This window comes from Canis lupus, chromosome 38 (assembly GCF_011100685.1).
Source record: "Canis lupus familiaris isolate Mischka breed German Shepherd chromosome 38, alternate assembly UU_Cfam_GSD_1.0, whole genome shotgun sequence".
NCBI classification, from domain to species: Eukaryota; Metazoa; Chordata; class Mammalia; order Carnivora; family Canidae; genus Canis; species Canis lupus.
In genome coordinates this window covers 6632172-6649333 of record NC_049259.1, presented here as the reverse complement: position 1 = coordinate 6649333, position 17162 = coordinate 6632172, and the positions used below count along the sequence as shown (strand labels likewise).

Below are 17162 nucleotides of genomic sequence, written 5' to 3'. Positions count from 1 at the left end.
TAAATAGTCTGTCTGATAAAGGTTCAATTTATTTCCATTCTCCCATAGAAAAAAAAGTTTCCATCTTTAGTAAATTCATTTCAATGTTCCTTTACTTGAGCTTCTTTAACATCTTATTTGAATAGTTGTGAAATCTTCCAGGTTCCTTCAATTAATTAATGAATTAAATAAAATCCTAACTCATGTTCATTTAATAGCTGTATAAGAATCATTCTACCTTTCTCAACAAGCATTCTAAAACAATGAAGCAGGTAAAGATTCTGAAAACTAAATTTGTGTTTTATTTTAGGCTAATGTTAAAACTTACTTAGTAATGGAGTAACGTTGCATAAGAATATGTAAGTGATGGGTAGTTATTTTTGCATACCACATAAAATGGAAGATAATAAATATTCAAGCTTTCATCCCTTACTTTCCTATCTCCATGACTTGGAATACACTTCCATCTGAAGAAATCCTATCAGTCCAAGGCTCATTTTTTTAAACATTTATTGGCTGTTAAGTATGATGCAAAGAAGCATTATGCTAGCTAATGCTTTGGTGAGCAAGAAAAAAAAAAAAAAAGGACATGCCTGCCTTCAACTGAGCTTCAAATGAATAACAATGCCTTTTGTACTATGATATACATGAGAAATGACATAACTACCACTTCCAAACTTACACAAAATTCAAAGCTCCCTTTACTCTTCACTCTCTGAAAAAAGCTAATCAGATTGCAAGTGAAAGAATATTACTAAAAATAACCTTGCTTTGTATTTGACTCTGAATTCTATAAATGTTTGCCATAATTAAAATTGAATCAAGAGTTGTTTAAAAACCCTAAGAAACTGGAAAGGAAATTTTAAAAATGTACCCAATTGTGTACCAAGTTGGTGACAGAACCAAAACAAGAGGAAATTTTTTCAAGTGAATTTAAAAATATAGCAATTTGACTGTATATCCAAAATGGGATACACACTAAGGAAAAAATAAAGTTAAAACATTTTTCAAAAAATAAATAAAAACTTTTTCAGTTGTTATTAACACTACTATTGTTATTCTGAACCTTCTTATACAAATCCATGTTTTTTATACATATAGCATAAATCAAGTAATTATGTTAATATTGTTAGGAATCAAGACTTTCAGCTTAAGAGAAGAGATGCAAATGGTTAATTTCAAGTATAAAGCCCTCTAGTTATTGTTTTCTTTTAAAAGGCTCCACACCCAACAGAGGCTTCAATTCAGGACCCTGAGATCAAAAGTCCCATGCTCTACCAACTGAGCCAGTAAGGTGCCCGAAGCCCGTTTAATTCTAAATTTGAATACTGAATTCACATTGTACGAACTCACATTCTATTTCCTCTTCAAAACTAAAACAAGAAAACAAAAATGTATTTCTTAGCTCTGAAAAGGCCTAGACATAATAACTAATAAGTATTATTAAGCACCCAAATAGTGGTTTCTAAATATCATTTCCCAACAGAAGGATCCAGGGCTTCTTGAAAAAAATGGCTAATCCAAGTCTGAAGTAGGAAATGTACAAAATGAGTCTGAAACATCTTGTCACTCTGGAAATCAAGGAAGCTATCAAAAATGAAGAGAATCATACCAAAAGGAACTTAGGAGACAGCCTGAAGTGGATCCTAATGGCCAAAGACAAGACAATTTGATCATCATTAATTGTAGTGAACTGAAACATCAAATAGGTTAAAAATCTGTTCATAGTGACACTTGAAAAAAATTAAGAAGAATCCTTACTAGTTACCTCTATGGGGTGCAAGGAATCAACTCATTATTCTTAAAACTAGTAAATGAGGAAAAACCAGCATTCAACATACCCTCATGTCAAAATATACTACTCTATTAAAGGAACAAATAAAAAGAAAACATACCTTATATCTTTTTAGTTTCTGTACTTCTTCTTCAATAAGCATCTGATTTTTGGCAACCTCTGACTGAATAGCACTTAGCATATTATTGCCCTGGTCTGTATCCATGGGTTCCTCCTTAGGGTAAAGAAAAAGAAACAGCATACCCTAATGACTGAGTCCAAAACATTTTAAAATGATAAATACAGTACAATTATTTTCAGATTTTACTCAATACTGGTGACAGGATACCTGCCTATTAACTGCAAAATTAAAGGACAAAATCCTTAGTAGTACCTCCTGTATTTCTATGTTCTACAATGACATGTATGAACTTTTACCTAAAAACAACCTATACTGCAAAGTACTAGATTGTTAAAATCTTTTGTTCAACTATAAAATGAATTTGCTTAGATATGCTCTTAAGACAGTATGATCAAAGGAATGTAAAAAGGTACTATTACTAATTATCTTCTCTAATATTTACTCCAGAAAAATAATCAATAGACAAGTAAAGATTACATGTAAATCTAAATGTACCCAATTAATTCTGTGAGAAATATATTCTAACTTGCCTAATTATATAATGAAATTAAATAATTAACTGCTAACACGTACTTAGCATGTAATATTTGTCAGTCCATTTTAAGTGGCTTACATATATTATCTCGGTTTATACTCACATCAGCCTTATAAGGTAAATACTATTAACCTCACAACAGCATTATAAGGTAAATACTAATAACTTCATTTTACATTAAGGAACTGAAGCACAGGGGTGCCTGAGTGGGTCAGTCAATTAAGCTACTGATTCTTGATTTAAGTTCAGGTAGTGATCTCAGGGTTGTGAGCTCAAGCTCTGCATGGGCTCCGTGCTGGGCATGAAGCCTACTTAAGATTGTCTTTCCCTCTCCCTGCCCTCCTACCACTCTTACGTGCACATGCAGCATGTGCTCTCTCTCTTGGAAGAAAAGGAGGGAAGGAGGGAGGGAGGGAAGTAGGGAAAGAGGAAGGGAGGAAGGGAGGGAGGCCCGGAAGGAAGGAAGGAAGGAAGGAAGGAAGGAAGGAAGGAAGGAAGGAAGGAAGGAACTAAAGCACAAAGAAATATACTCCAATTCATACATCCACTAAGTGGCAAAGCCAAGAGCTGAATCTAGGCAGCCTGACTCCAGAGTGTATTCTCTTAATTCTCACTCGGGATACTTTATTAAATCAAGGAAGGAAGGAAAAAAAGAGAAAGAAACAGAGAGAGAGAGAGAGAGAGAAGAAAGAGAGAAAGAAAGAAAGAAAGAAAGAAAGAAAGAAAGAAAGAAAGAAAGAAAGAAAGAAAGAAAGAAAGAAAGAGTGAAAAAGAGAAACAAAGAAAAAGAACAAAGAAAGAGAGAAAATACCCTGAGATCACTAAACTAGAACTTTGTACTTAAAAACATAGTCACAGGGCAGCCCGGGTGGCTCAGTGGTTTAGCGCCGGCTTCAGCCCAGGGCCTGATCCTGGAGACCCGAGATCGAGTCCCACGTCGGGCTCCCTGCATGGAGCCTGCTTCTCCCTCTGCCTCTCTCTCTAATAAATAAAATCTTTAAAAAAAAAAAAAAAAAAAAAAAAACATAGTCACAAACCTCAGCAAGTTGTCTTTGTAACTCGGCTATCTTCTGTTCATATATCATTTTTCTGTCAGATACAATGGCCATCAAGTTAAACCGAATTTCACCTTCACTGTACCTAAAAAAAGTTAGTTTATAATGTAATAAAGAATTGTAACAGTATTACAATTAAGATAACTATTGCGATCATGCCAGGGTTCTTTAGAATAAACATAAATCTATCAACTGACTAACAGTGAAAATTAATACTAAAAAAAAACTTTCAGGGATGCCTGGGTGCCTCAGCAGTTGAGCATCTGCCTTCGGCTCAGGGTATGATCCTGGGGTCCCAGGATCGAGTCCCACATCGGGCCCCCTGTGTGGGGCCTGCTTCTGGCTCTGCCTGTGTCTCTGCTTCTCTCTCTCTCTCATGAATAAATAAATAAAATCTAAAACAAAACAAAACAAAACAAAACAAAAAAACCTTTCATATATGAAAGGCTACAACTACAGAAAAAACTAGATAAACTTAATCACAAATATTTTTAAATGTTCTAAAAAATATTATAACACTAAAGATTTGAAATAAAAAATATTATCAGTTTTCCTTTTATAAGAAATATAACAATTATCATTTACTTAAGATCTCAGAAAAAAATAACTAAACTAAGACCTCACATTTGTTGGATTAATTATACTGGCATTTTTGACAGTAATTAACTATATTCCTAACTACATACTTTTTTCCAAGTCATCATGTAGTTGCTATTTTTAATGAACATATTTTTATATTTCACTTATATCTTATATTTTATTATAAAATATTTGTATAATATTTTATTAATATAATGTGATTATACTGTTGGTCAAATTTCCAAGTGATGTTTTATTTTCACTACTATGATACCAGAGTATCACAATGAGACATCTCATAGTATAAATTTATTTTTGGTAAGGAATGACATTAGAAGAATTATTGGTAACATTATGTAAATGGTGCTTAATCAAGATGAGGATATATAGAAAATGTAAGCTTTTTTTTTTTTTTTTTTTGCATTATTTGCTTGTAACAGTTTCTCATACACAGTTCTATTCACTGAAAGAATTGGGAGCAATATTAACTACAGTGCTTTGAACTATGTAAAAATGTTTTAAAAACTCTGCTGTGGAACTTCCATTTCCTTATTCTTCCTACTAAGAAAATACCAAATTGAAACCACAAGATATAATATATAGACATACATACATATATTTTTTTTTAAGATTTTATTTATTTATCCATGAAATACAAAGAGAGGGAGAGGCAGAGACACAGGGAGAAGGAGAAGCAGGCTCCATGCAGGGAGCCTGATGCAAGACTCGATCCGGGGTCCCCAGGATCAGGCCCTGGGCCTAAGGCGGTGCGAAACCGCTGAGCCACCCAGGCTGCCCGACATAATATATATTTTTTAAAAGAAAAGGAAAAGATAAACAAAAATTCTGAAAAGTGGAGAGAAGGCAGACAAGCTAGGGAACCAGGAGCCAAAAATGACACAATAGTGAGCTCCTTGAGTTATTTCATCTGCCTTCATATAGTCTAGACTTGGAGTTAAAGAAGCCAGCAGCTAAGAAATGCCAACAGGCACAGACTAAAAAAGCACCAACAAAAGTCTGCTCCTTCTACCCAAACAGAAAGGGGGCAATTCAGGAGACAAAACCTTTAGACTACTCTACCACTGTACCACACCTAAGCACAACTGAAAAACAATTGTGCCCCAACCCTACCTACCAGCAAAAGCTGAGTAGGGAGATGGGACTTTATCCCTGAAGGCAGTAACAACACCTACTGCAGTGTCTAGAAGAGACTAAATGGGAAGCCAAGTGGGAAGTCACTACTACAGTGATAAAGAAGACTTTTTCTTCAAAATTGTCTTAGCTGTTATAGTTTCTCTGTCTTCCTGTATAAATTTTAGTATAATCTTATGTATATAAATACAAATAAATACAACCTTTTAAGATTTTTTAATTTATTTGTTCATGAGAGACAGAGAGAGAGGCAGAGACACAGGCAGAGAGAGAGGCAGGCTCCCTGTGGGGAGTCCCATACGGGACTCGACCCGAGGACACTGGGACCATGATCTGAGCTAAAGGCAGATGCTCAATCACTGAGCCACTCAGGCATCCCATAAAAAATCTTTTAAAGATAAATACATAAATGTATAAAACTACAACAAAGGGCACCTGAGTGGCTCAGTAGGTTAAGCATCTGCCTTCGGCTCAGGTCATGATTCCAAGGTCCTGGGACTGAGCCCCACATGGGACGCCAGACGCCAGTTCAGCGGAGAGTCTGATTCTCCCTTTCCCTGTGTGCTTTCTCTCAAATAAATAAATAAAATCTTAAAAAAAAAAGTAACCACTACAATTTGAAATATTACTACCCATCTACTAGAATAGCTAAAATAAAAATTTTGACAAAACTAAATGTTAACAAGGATGTGGAAAAACTGTATTACTCATACATTGTTGGTGGGAATGTAAAATGCTACAGTGACTGGAAGAGTTTGGCGGTTTCTTAGAAAATTAAACATGCATTTTGAACTCAGCAATGGCACTCCTGGGCATTTATCGCAGAGGAAATGAAAACTTATGTTCACCCAAAAATGTGTACACAGATTGTTTATTGCTAGTTTATTCATGACAGCCAAAAACCAGAAGCAATCCAGATGTCTTTCAAGGGTATACGGTCAAAAAAATGGTCCTACTCATACCACAAGTTACTATCCATGATTAGAAAAGAATGAACTACTTATGTACTTAATGACCTGGATAAATCTCCAGAAAATTATTCTGAGTAGAAGAAGATAACCCAAAAAGGTTACATATTGTATGATTCCAATTATGCAATATTCTTTAACTGACAAAAATTATAAAACTAGACATTAAGGATGGGGGGGGAGAGGCAACAGAAGAAGAAAGTGGTTGTGGCTTTATGAAATCATTCTGCATCTTGACTGTATCAATGTCAATATCCTGGCTGTTGACACTGTACTCCAGCTCTCTAAGATGTTACCATTGCTGGGTAAACGGTATATGGGATCTCTCTATATTATCTTCATAACTGAATGTGAATATATAATTATGTCAAAATAAGGGTTTTAATTTAATTAAAAAAAACAGATGCTTAAAAACAAAACTCTACAAAACAACTATACAAAATATCTAATGGAGATCTGCATGTTTAACTTTTATAAAGAGCACAAATTACTATGTAGATTTTAAATATTTCTGAAATAGATTTCTTGAACATATTAATCCAATCAAAAGTAGATATTCAACAAGCACTGCTAAAATAAAAAAATAAAAGTTGAAAAAAATGTTCAAAAATCAGAATATTACGCCAGTGAGATTAGCTGAGCATTTACTTTTGTATCCTTTTTTCTATGACTGGCCTTACTGCGCTGATCCAGTCATCTTGATTGCATGCACCTAGAAAGAAATTTGAAAGCAATTAAATAAAATAAAATCACCATTAAAATTATTTCAAAAGTTAGTCTAAAATGTCTTTTTTATAAATATTTTGGCAAATTCAGGACAGTAAAAATCCTTTTAGCATAACTATGTTAAAACTCAGTTCTTATTTTCTTAGTAATGGTAAGGGCAAAAAGCATTAGTATATTTGCATTACCACATTATTGTATGACTTAGTAGGTGCTGAACAAATGTTTGGAAAAGTAATTAATTAGGGAGTTATCCCATTAAAATTCACAACTTTGTAAAATAAGAATAACTACCTTTATTTTACAGTGATAAAACCGAGGGCTAAGAAAAATCAGCACACAAATTAGGAGCAAGTAAGGATTCAAGCCTTATCAGTCTGATTCCCTACCATTTTAAGTATAAAATAAAACACTGAAATCTACACATAATGCAAAACCAATTTTACCCAGTTGTTTTAATCCTCTTTTCCACCATAACTTCTAGCACTGCCACCAGCTGTATAACAAAACTGGCTATTTTATTTTATCTTTTACTTCCTTTATATTTGATGGTTCTAATGAATAGTGACCAGATAGTAGAAGCCAACAAAGAAAATGCAGAAATCAGCTCAACTACCAAACTACAAAAAAATTAATTTCAAGAGACTTTAAAGAACATTCTATCAATTTTCGGTGACATAGAAAAATAAATATTTTTAAATATAGAAATAACATGTAAATCTGCATTAGACAAATTACTGGTTCTATGCAGGAGACATGCTCAAAAAGTACAAACAAAATGAAACTATGTTTATTTTTTAATCTAAAACTAAAGTTTTATGAACAGCAGATAATGTTACATTCAATAAAAACAGGTTTTATTGGACTTAAAAAAATGAACCTAATTTTTTAAAAAAGGAAACTTAATGAGGTAAAAATAAGTAGTTAAAATTCTTTGTGGTCTTATGATTTTAGTACTGTATCAGAATCACCAATTATCTCCTCAACCTTATCATTTTTGCTTACAGTTAGAGACGGTAGGATTGGGACAAATCTACCCTTTGGCCCAAAGAACAGCATTTTAATATTTAAACAGAAACTTTGAAGAAAAATACTTTTACAGATTGTTCAACACTGAATTAAAGTGATTCTGAATGATCTAATTCTAAGGGAAAACGGTTTAATACAAGATGGTAAGAAATGCTTATTATCCCTTGTCAGTAAGTTAAAAATGACCAGAATAACTTCTATTCACTAAAAGAAGCTTTTTAAAGTTAACTGGAAAATAAAAAATAAATTATGTAATCTACGCATGGGTTTCTCTTACAAAAAAATTAAAGATCCCAGTTGAACTACAGTAGTCAACACGTCCTTCCTATCTGTTATTTAACCTCATAAGTATGAAAAGCTTAAGACTCCCATGACATTATACTATCTTATCTCATAGTCACCTTTCCCTTCAAAATCTAAGCAGTGGTGTGGCTAAAGCAAAGAAAGAATACCCAATCTTTTTTCATTGTCAAAAGTGAAATACCAGGAACAGGAAACAGATTACCTAAATCAATTGGTCCTTCTCTTAATCCATCTAATTCATACAATCTTCCATTTACAGGAACATAACTGACAAAATGAAAAGCATCTTCTTCTTTTGCTGATGTCTTTGCATCAAATTCAAACATCTGCTGTCTACAGTCAAGAAAAAAAAATAGTGAGAAACAAGCAAAAAAAGAAACGGTGTTCATTTAACAAAAAGTCTCTTTACCTGGCAAAACTGTTGTGTACTTGTCGAATCACATCTGAATTGCTTAGTGCCAAACCTTTCATCTAAAATAATTGTTAAAAAAAATAAAAAAATAAAATAAAATAAAATAATTGTTAAAGTAGCCTATTAAAAAGAGAATTATCACAAATAGGGCATTTCAGGAATAATATGATTATACTCACAGCTGCATCAAAACTTTGTGAAAATTCTTTAAATTCTGATAATGTCTCTCCCAAATGGACATCTTGATGGGTACAGTTTAATAACACACTTACTATGGCTTGGGTAGCACAAGCATTGTTAATTACCTATAAAACATAAATGCAAAAATATTATCAATTTATTTTTCAAAAAGCAGCTTTTAACAGAATGACAATACCCTCCAAAATATGTTGAGTAATGCTAACAGTTTTCAAAATGTATTTCATATATTCTTAACATAAACATAATAAACATGCTTAATTCCATCTACTATTTTCAGGAATTTGCTGCAATTCTGGAGTTGAGGATTCTAGGAAACCAAATAAATTAAATAAACTCATAACATCAGCAAAACCAATCCAGTTAGGGTAATAAGACCAATCTTTCCTGATCTAAACAAAGCTGATTAAAACCAACAGAACTTATCCTCCCTCCTATTTACTTCTTAAATTCATTTCTGCCTATCCAAGTTTAACCATATTTCAGTATTTGGCACAAGCTCCAACTCACCTAGGTGGCTTTGAGAGAAATTACCCAACAACTGCTATTAGTTTCTACCCTCCTTTGAGTTCCTAAAAAGGATATATATTGTCCATACATTTTTTCAACTCAGTCATATATATAGTCTTTACAGTGCTGTCACCTAGCTGTTAACTATTTTTTTTTAACACATTATGTGGACTACATTTTAGGGTGAAAAAAACATTTAGACAGCACTTACTCTGTGCCAGGTACTTTTCCAGGCACTTCACATGTATTAATTCTTTCAATTCTCTCAAAAACCTATGAAGAAGGAGTAATACTATTATCCCCATTTTACATCTGTGGAAGCTAAAGCACAAAGAAGTTAAGAAACTTGCCCCAAGGGCACAGAGTTAAGCAAGAAGCATACAGGCTGGTTCTAAAATTTGTGCCCTTAGCCACCATGTTAGGCTGACTGTACATAAATAGTCTCTCTAACAAGATTATAACCCACTGTGGACAAGGGCTTCTTCCTTATTCCCTATACAAAGTGCTGAGATTATAGAGCTAGAAAGAACCTCAAATGACTAGTGTGAATATCAGGAAAGTTAATTGTAAAGTTGAACTAAATTTAGTGAATGATATTTAAAAATACAGTTTAGTCCAATTGCTATATTTTGTTACTACACTATAATTTAATACTATCTTCAACTTAGTCTTTCCATAATGCTAATTCCCTTATCATTTTACTATTTAACAAATTATCTATTTATATCTTGCCAGACTTCAGAAGAAAAATTTTCAATTATCTTCTGTCTTTAATTCTTATATTCCTCTACTTTTTGTGTTGCCAGAGGCTTTTGAGGTCTTGTGAAATCCACCAGTTTTTAAATTGTTTCCTGCGGTATGTTTGAAAAATTCATTGATAAGACTGCTTTCTCCACTAGAAACATTTTCTTACAGTCAGTTCTCAAACAAACATGATACACCACACTTCTGATATTCCTTTCTGATAGTATCTTATACTCAAAACTATCTTATAACTGGCAAATTAAAGTAACAAGAAATCTAGAATCCAATTATATTGCTATTTCTTTTAACATGTATTTTTCTCTGAATCACAGTTCTTTAGTAAATTTGGATAAAAAATTTCAATGGTTACACAAGACTTCATACAGGTGGTTAACTAAAACTTTGTAAGACTCAGTACCCTCTTATCTTGGACCAGAATTATCTGGGATGAAAGTATCTGGCAATGGGTTGGTAAGAGCAAAGTTAGAAGTTAAAATTTATACTCATTCACATGTTCTTTCAAATTCATACATTAAAGACATACTATGTACCTGGTGCCAGGTTACATGCTGAGGCTATGGCAGAGAATATTCTCAAACATTCCTATGATCTAAGGATTTCTGTAATCCATCACTTTAGAAAACTTTTTTAAAGAATTAGAAAAAACTCCTTCCAAACTCATTAAGCTAAATACATTAAATGTGCAGTTTTTTTGTATAATCAATCATATTTCAATATTTTTTAGAAAGGGAAAAATCCTGTAGTTAATATTTCCCTCTCAATGTTAATAATGATTCACACTATCCATGATTTATTACAAGTTATTTTGTGTGTTTATGAAGAATAGTAATCATGGTGTGCTTGGGAATAAAAATATCTTTCCAGGTTTAAAAATGAGTTTAGCGCCACCATGTGGTTATGTTACATACAGCACAAACTGCCAAAAGAAAAAAGATGGTAAAAGAGGTACCTCTACACTGTCTTTCAAATATTTACGAAGCAGCTACAGTGTGCCAAACATTGTGGTAAGTATGTAGTGCACAGTGAACGAGAGAGTTAGTGAGGTCTTTCACTTCATTAAACTCACATAAAAACACCTTATATAGATCTATTTGGGACAACTTTAACTTTAGTTCATGTCACAAAAAATTTAGTGCAGCATAATTTACATAGTCCCCAACTTTTTACATCTTTAATTTATCCTGAGTATTCTAGTATATACTCTGGCTTGTAATACATTTTCTTTTGTGTGTGTGGTAATACATTTTCAAACACCACAGTAGAGTTCAACAGTAAAAGGAGGCTAGACTAGGGCTGGCCTGGAACCTTAAGAATATGGTTTAAATTCCTTTGAGAGAACATATATTCTTTAGTTCATCCAGGCTCTTCCGCTCCCTATTATCTTCCACACAACCCGATTCACACACGCATGTTGCCTATCTGATACTGCAGCCATTTGACTTGCAAACCTGGACTAGAGAGTAACTTCTATTCGTAGTTTATACAAAAGAATATGGTGAGTGCTCAGAGGGATGCTCCTAAAATAGCTAAAAGTACTAAATTATAAATTACAGTCATCTTCACTGAGTTGTAGCTATAAAATAAATAAATTTTCAATATTTATTTGTAGTCAAGGAAAAAAAGGTTGAGAATACAACTATGGGTTCCTAAAGGGAAAGTGACTCTAGAATAAAGACAAAACAAAGAAAGTATGTAAAAATGCCCTGCCTGTGAAAAATTTAGGAAAAAAAAAAAATCCATACATGAAAAAGGGATTAAAAGAAAACCAAAATGATGAAGAAAGAAATCATCTTTAACTGAAGTATCAGAGATTTCTCTATGAATGTAAAATTTTAATAGGGCTTTGAAAGCTAGACAGGATCTAGAAAATAAAAAAGGAAATTCATTCAAGGAAGCAAGAAGGGTATGAACAAAGGAACAAACTTACATGGTATGTTCAAGAGACAATGAGCATACTGGTTTGTATTAGTAAGTATGGTTGTGGTCAGGGCATGACATCATAACAAATGTCATCATTTGCTACCTTGAAACACTGACCTTAAGCTAAATTAATTTAGTAGTTTGCTCTAGGAGCAAAAGCTTTTTAATAGGGAAATAACATAATAAAAATAAGTTTTTTATTATGAAAGATTCAGTTTGATAGTTTATAGCAAGGACTGAAGATGGCTGAAAACAGAAACAAGATCAGTTGGATTGCTGTCCTAATGCACATATGAAACAATAAAAGGTGACAGATTAATGGAAATAAACCTCTATCACACAAATATGCAGATCAGAATTCTAGGAGACAGGAATACAAGTAAAAATAAAATAAGGTTAAAAAGAATAAGGGAATACTAATAACCATAAGAAACAATTTTGTAAACTTAAGCTAAAAATGAAGAAATTTTTTTAAAATCTTATCAAAACCAAGTCAAGAAGAAGTAAGTAGTCTGAATGGTCTTTTAACTATTAAACTGAATGAACAGTTATATACATACTTACAAAGAAAATACCAGGCCCAGAACTGACTATAAAGGCCCAGAACTGGCTGTATAGGCCAATCCTATCAATATCTGAAGAACAAGAACTAAATTTTATGCAAATTCTTTGGAACAATAAAAAAAAAAAAGAGGAAATTCTAACTCATTCCCATAAAGCCAGTAAACCTCTAATACTAAAACTAATCTAAGCCATTATGAGAAAAGAAAATTAAGGCCCACTTCATTCATAAATACAGATGTAAAATGCTAATAAACAAGAATACTTAGATCTTACAGTACATAAAGACAGAATATATCAACACCAGTTGGGTTTTTCCCAGATATGAAGGATGGTATGATATCTAGAAAAATCATAAACATAACTGACTGTATTCATCTTTTAAAAGAGAAAAAATAAACAAGGATCATTACATTAAGTGCAGAAAAATCACTTAAAAAATTATCATAATAAAGACACTCACTGAATAAATAACAGAACATCCTTACCTGAAAAAGAGCATTTAAAAAATAAAAACCCTAGTAAACATCATCCAAAACAAGAAAATGTTAAAGCATTCCCTTTAAAATCATGATGATTTTACTGAAGGCCTTAGGCAATTAGAAAAGAAAAATAAATTAGAAGCATAAAGATTTGAAAGGAGGAAAAAAAAACTGTTAACATTTGATATAATAATTTAGATAGAACCCCCTCAAAAAAACCAACAAATATTAGAGATAATAGAAGAGTTTAGCAAGATAGTTAAATATTAAAATATAAAAGTGAATTGCATTTTTATTACCGTCATCAAAAACCTAGAAAATTCATTGAAAGAGGATTCATAATTGTAACAGAAATATCAAAGAGTTAAGATAAATCTAACAAAAGATGTAAAAGACCTCTACAGAGAAAATTACATGTTAAAGATAATAAAGATCTAAATAAATATACATACTATGTTCATGACTTAATATGAAGATATAAATTCTCCCCAAATTGATATATATATTCAATGCTATTCCAGTCAAAATTCCAATAGAATTTTTCATACAACTTGATGACTCTGAAATTTACATGAAGAGCATGGGGCCAAGAATAGAAGGGTATTTCTGAAAAAGAGCAGGGAGGGGAGACATGACCTATTAGATATTGAATCTTATGAAGAAGTGGAAGGAACTAAGACAGTGATACTGGCACAGAGACAAACTGATGAGTGGAACAGAGGAACAGTCTAGAAAACACACACACACACATATGGAACTCTGATATGCAACAGAGACAGAATGTTAGATCAGTAGGGAAAACAACAGATGTTTAATAAATGAGGCTAGAAAAAAATGATGATCCATATGGACAAAGATAAAACTGAACTCCTACTTCACATGACATACCAAAACCCAATTCCCGATGAATTATAGACATAGATGTCAAGAATTAAAATTTAAATACACAGGTAAATATCTCTTACAACTTCAGATAAATAACAATTTCTCAAACAAGATATGAAAAGCACCTGGCTCTAAAATATAAAATTCTATTTATCAAAAAGATACTCAGAAAAGGTAAAACAATAAGGTGCCAACTTGGAGAAGCAGTATCAAGAAAACATAACAAGTCAAAAAGAAAAGCATGATTCACTCCATAGAAAAAAATAAAAATAAACAGTAATTTCACAGAGAAACATGTATGGCCACTTTCAAAATTATTAGTGTCCAGGGAGACGTAAACCAAGACCACAATGAAGTACCATTTTAGAACAAGCTTGCTGGCAAAAATTAAAAAGGCCTAACAATATCACACATTGGAGCATGTGGCTACTTAGTTACTCAGATATTGCTAGTGGGAGTGTAACTGGAGCATCTAATTCAGAAAAGATTTTGATACATTTATGTATCAGATGAAGTAGTCAATTCTACTTCCAGGTATATACCAGGAGAAATTTGCACATATGTAATAGCAGACATATAGAAAAATGTTTATAGCTACACAATTCATAGTTAACTTAAATGTCCAATCTAGGAAAAGTAGATCATGAGTTGATATTATGCAGCATGCAAAATAAAGGAACTACTATGATAAACAACTTACAGAAAAATCTCAATGATATAATATGAAGTCAAAAAGTAAGTTCCTTTACAATGGATGAGTGATGAAATGAAATGAAATCACTTAAGGAGTTTTAAAATGGAGCCAGGAAGTCAATAAAGAAATGGGCCTTCCAGGGTGCGATCCTGGAGACCCGGGATCGAATCCCACGTTGGGCTCCCAGTGCATGGAGCCTGCTTTTCCCTCTGCCTGTGTCTCTGCCTCTCTCTCTCTCGGTGTGTGTGACTATCATAAATAAAAAAAAAATTAAAAAATTAAAAAATTAAAAAAAAAAAAAGAAAGAAATGGGCCTTATGCACATCCTCAGTGGATAAAACCATGAACTCTGAATTGGGCCAAAGGGCGTAAGTTCCAAGGACTCTGCCTAAACACCTGCAACTTGCTACAGTAAGACTTGGCTTAGTGATATGATAGCCTTAGTAACCAATTATATTCAGCCAAGATTAGTTTTCTATGAGTCAATACCAATGAAAATTCTCTGTAAACAACACATATAAACATTCCTTTTGCCTTTTAAAACCCTGTCATTCTCTAGGGAACACAATTTGTGTTGCTACCCAAATCTGTGCTCCACAAATTGCAATTCTGAAACCCCAAACAAATGCTTTTGTTTTATTTCAGCACTGTCTCTTTTTTGTTGATAACCATAATACTTTTTCTTTTGTCAAAGTTTTATACAAAAAAAAAAAAAAGTTTTATACACACCACCTTTTAGGATACAAAAAATACATAAAAAGAAAGGAAGGTTCCTGGGTGGCTCAGTTAAGCAGCCAACTCTTGGTTTTTAGCTCAGGTCACGATCTTGAGATCATGAGATCGAGACACATTTCCAGCTCTGTGCTCAGTGTGAAGTCTGTTTCAGATTCTTTCTCTCTTTCCCTCATGCACTCTCTCTTAAATAAATAAATTCTTTCTTAAAGAAAGAAAGAAAAAGAGAAAGCAAGGAGATGATATACCAAATTCAAATGGATTATAAGTAATGGAGGGAAAGAGGATGAGAGTTAAGTTGAATAGGTGAGAGAAGGAAATAATAGATGAAGTTTACCTGGGAGGTGAGTTCTTAGGTGCTTAGGCATTACTTAAAATTACAAAATAAATAAATAAATAGGAGTCATGAGTGTGTGTCATCAATCAAGGATTATCACAATCCTATTCCATGTACCTGCAGACTAATTTTTTTAAAAGGAAAAAAGAAAAAGCCTTCATCACTGACTGCTATGTCTTCTTCTTTCATCCCCATAGCCAATCTATTACATATTAAGGGTGCTAACTACTTTATTTACTAAGCATTATTCAAATCTATTCATATTCATCTCTACCACCGGTCTTTATCTACTCTTGCATGTACCTCTGCAAAAGCCTCCAACTATTCCTATATTCTATACCACCGTTTCCTCCTCAAATGCATTCTCCACACTATAGCTAAAGGAATCCCTTCTAAATAAAAATCTGATTGTGTCATACTCCTTTAAACACTTCAATAACCTTCTATTACTCTTAGGATACAGACAAAAGTCTCAATCATGGCCTAAAATACCATTGATGATCTGACCTTTCTCAGCAAATGTGGCAGAAGGCTGATAGTTATTCTCTAAAAACCATCTTCTCCTCCTTCCATATGAATAAAGTACCCAAATTTTATCTGGTCCATGACCACCTGGAATGAAGACCACTTTCCCACTCTTTTGTTGCTAAGTACAGCAATGTGACTGAGTTCTGGCCAGAGAGAAGTAAGCATATGACATAGGCAAATTCTAGAAAATGTCCATAAAAGGAGGGAAGTGTGCTGTCCCCTTCCTGCTTTCTGGAATGTGAAATTAAGATAGAATGACTAAAACTCCAACAATCATCTTGGGCCACAAAGTAATCTTTAGAATAGAATCCACACACAAAGGAAGAGAAGAGCCTGTAATCCTGACAGTTCTTGGAAGTGAAAGAGAAAAACTTTCATTTCTCATAAACCATTGTTTTTCTACAACCAACTGTACCTAATTCTGATTAACATGCTGCCTATGCAGCCTCATACCTCATGTCATCTCCTCCTTTCTCTATATATGCCAGTTACACTGCTCTTCTTTTAGTACATTTTACTAGTCTTACCCCCTTTATTCCCTGCTATAAAGCTGTTATTAATCTAGGATGACCCTCAGCCTCTTTCCCCCAGTTAATACCGACTTAACCTTTAAACTTCAGCTGAACTGTCACTTACTCAGGGCTTTCTCAGGTCTCCCTAAAGTGTTAAGTCCCTATTTATATACATATAATATATGTATATACGTATACTATATGTATGATGCCCAAAGAGAGGCCGTGCCTTTGCCCTTGGTTCCTGCGGGGGGGGAAGGGGGGGGAGGTAAACTCTTAGCTCTTGAAAAGAAAGGCCTCATAAGAGCATCTTTGTTTACCTGGGGTATTTGGTCCACTAAGGTAGGCTAATACTGTGACTTTGCATGGAATCTTGAGTCAACAGTA

At 33.3% G+C, this 17162-nt stretch overlaps 1 protein-coding gene across 4 annotated transcripts in view; it reads right to left on the bottom strand.

Moving 5' to 3' along the window:
- Positions 1 to 17162, bottom strand: part of UCHL5 (ubiquitin C-terminal hydrolase L5) — a 41642-nt gene that overhangs the window by 7879 nt on the left and 16601 nt on the right. For 2 of the 4 annotated variants that reach the window (XM_038586109.1, XM_038586112.1), the window contains 6 exons: positions 8831 to 8956; positions 8649 to 8710; positions 8442 to 8572; positions 6833 to 6896; positions 3468 to 3570; positions 1875 to 1988 (listed from right to left, as the gene is read on the bottom strand). In XM_038586109.1, the coding sequence (XP_038442037.1) occupies positions 1875 to 1988; positions 3468 to 3570; positions 6833 to 6896; positions 8442 to 8572; positions 8649 to 8710; positions 8831 to 8956 (600 nt within the window). Of the gene's footprint in view, positions 1 to 1874; positions 1989 to 3467; positions 3571 to 6832; positions 6897 to 8441; positions 8573 to 8648; positions 8711 to 8830; positions 8957 to 13539; positions 13694 to 17162 lie in introns of all 4 variants that reach the window. The other 2 variants (XM_038586111.1, XM_038586110.1) reach the window with 2 other exon arrangements.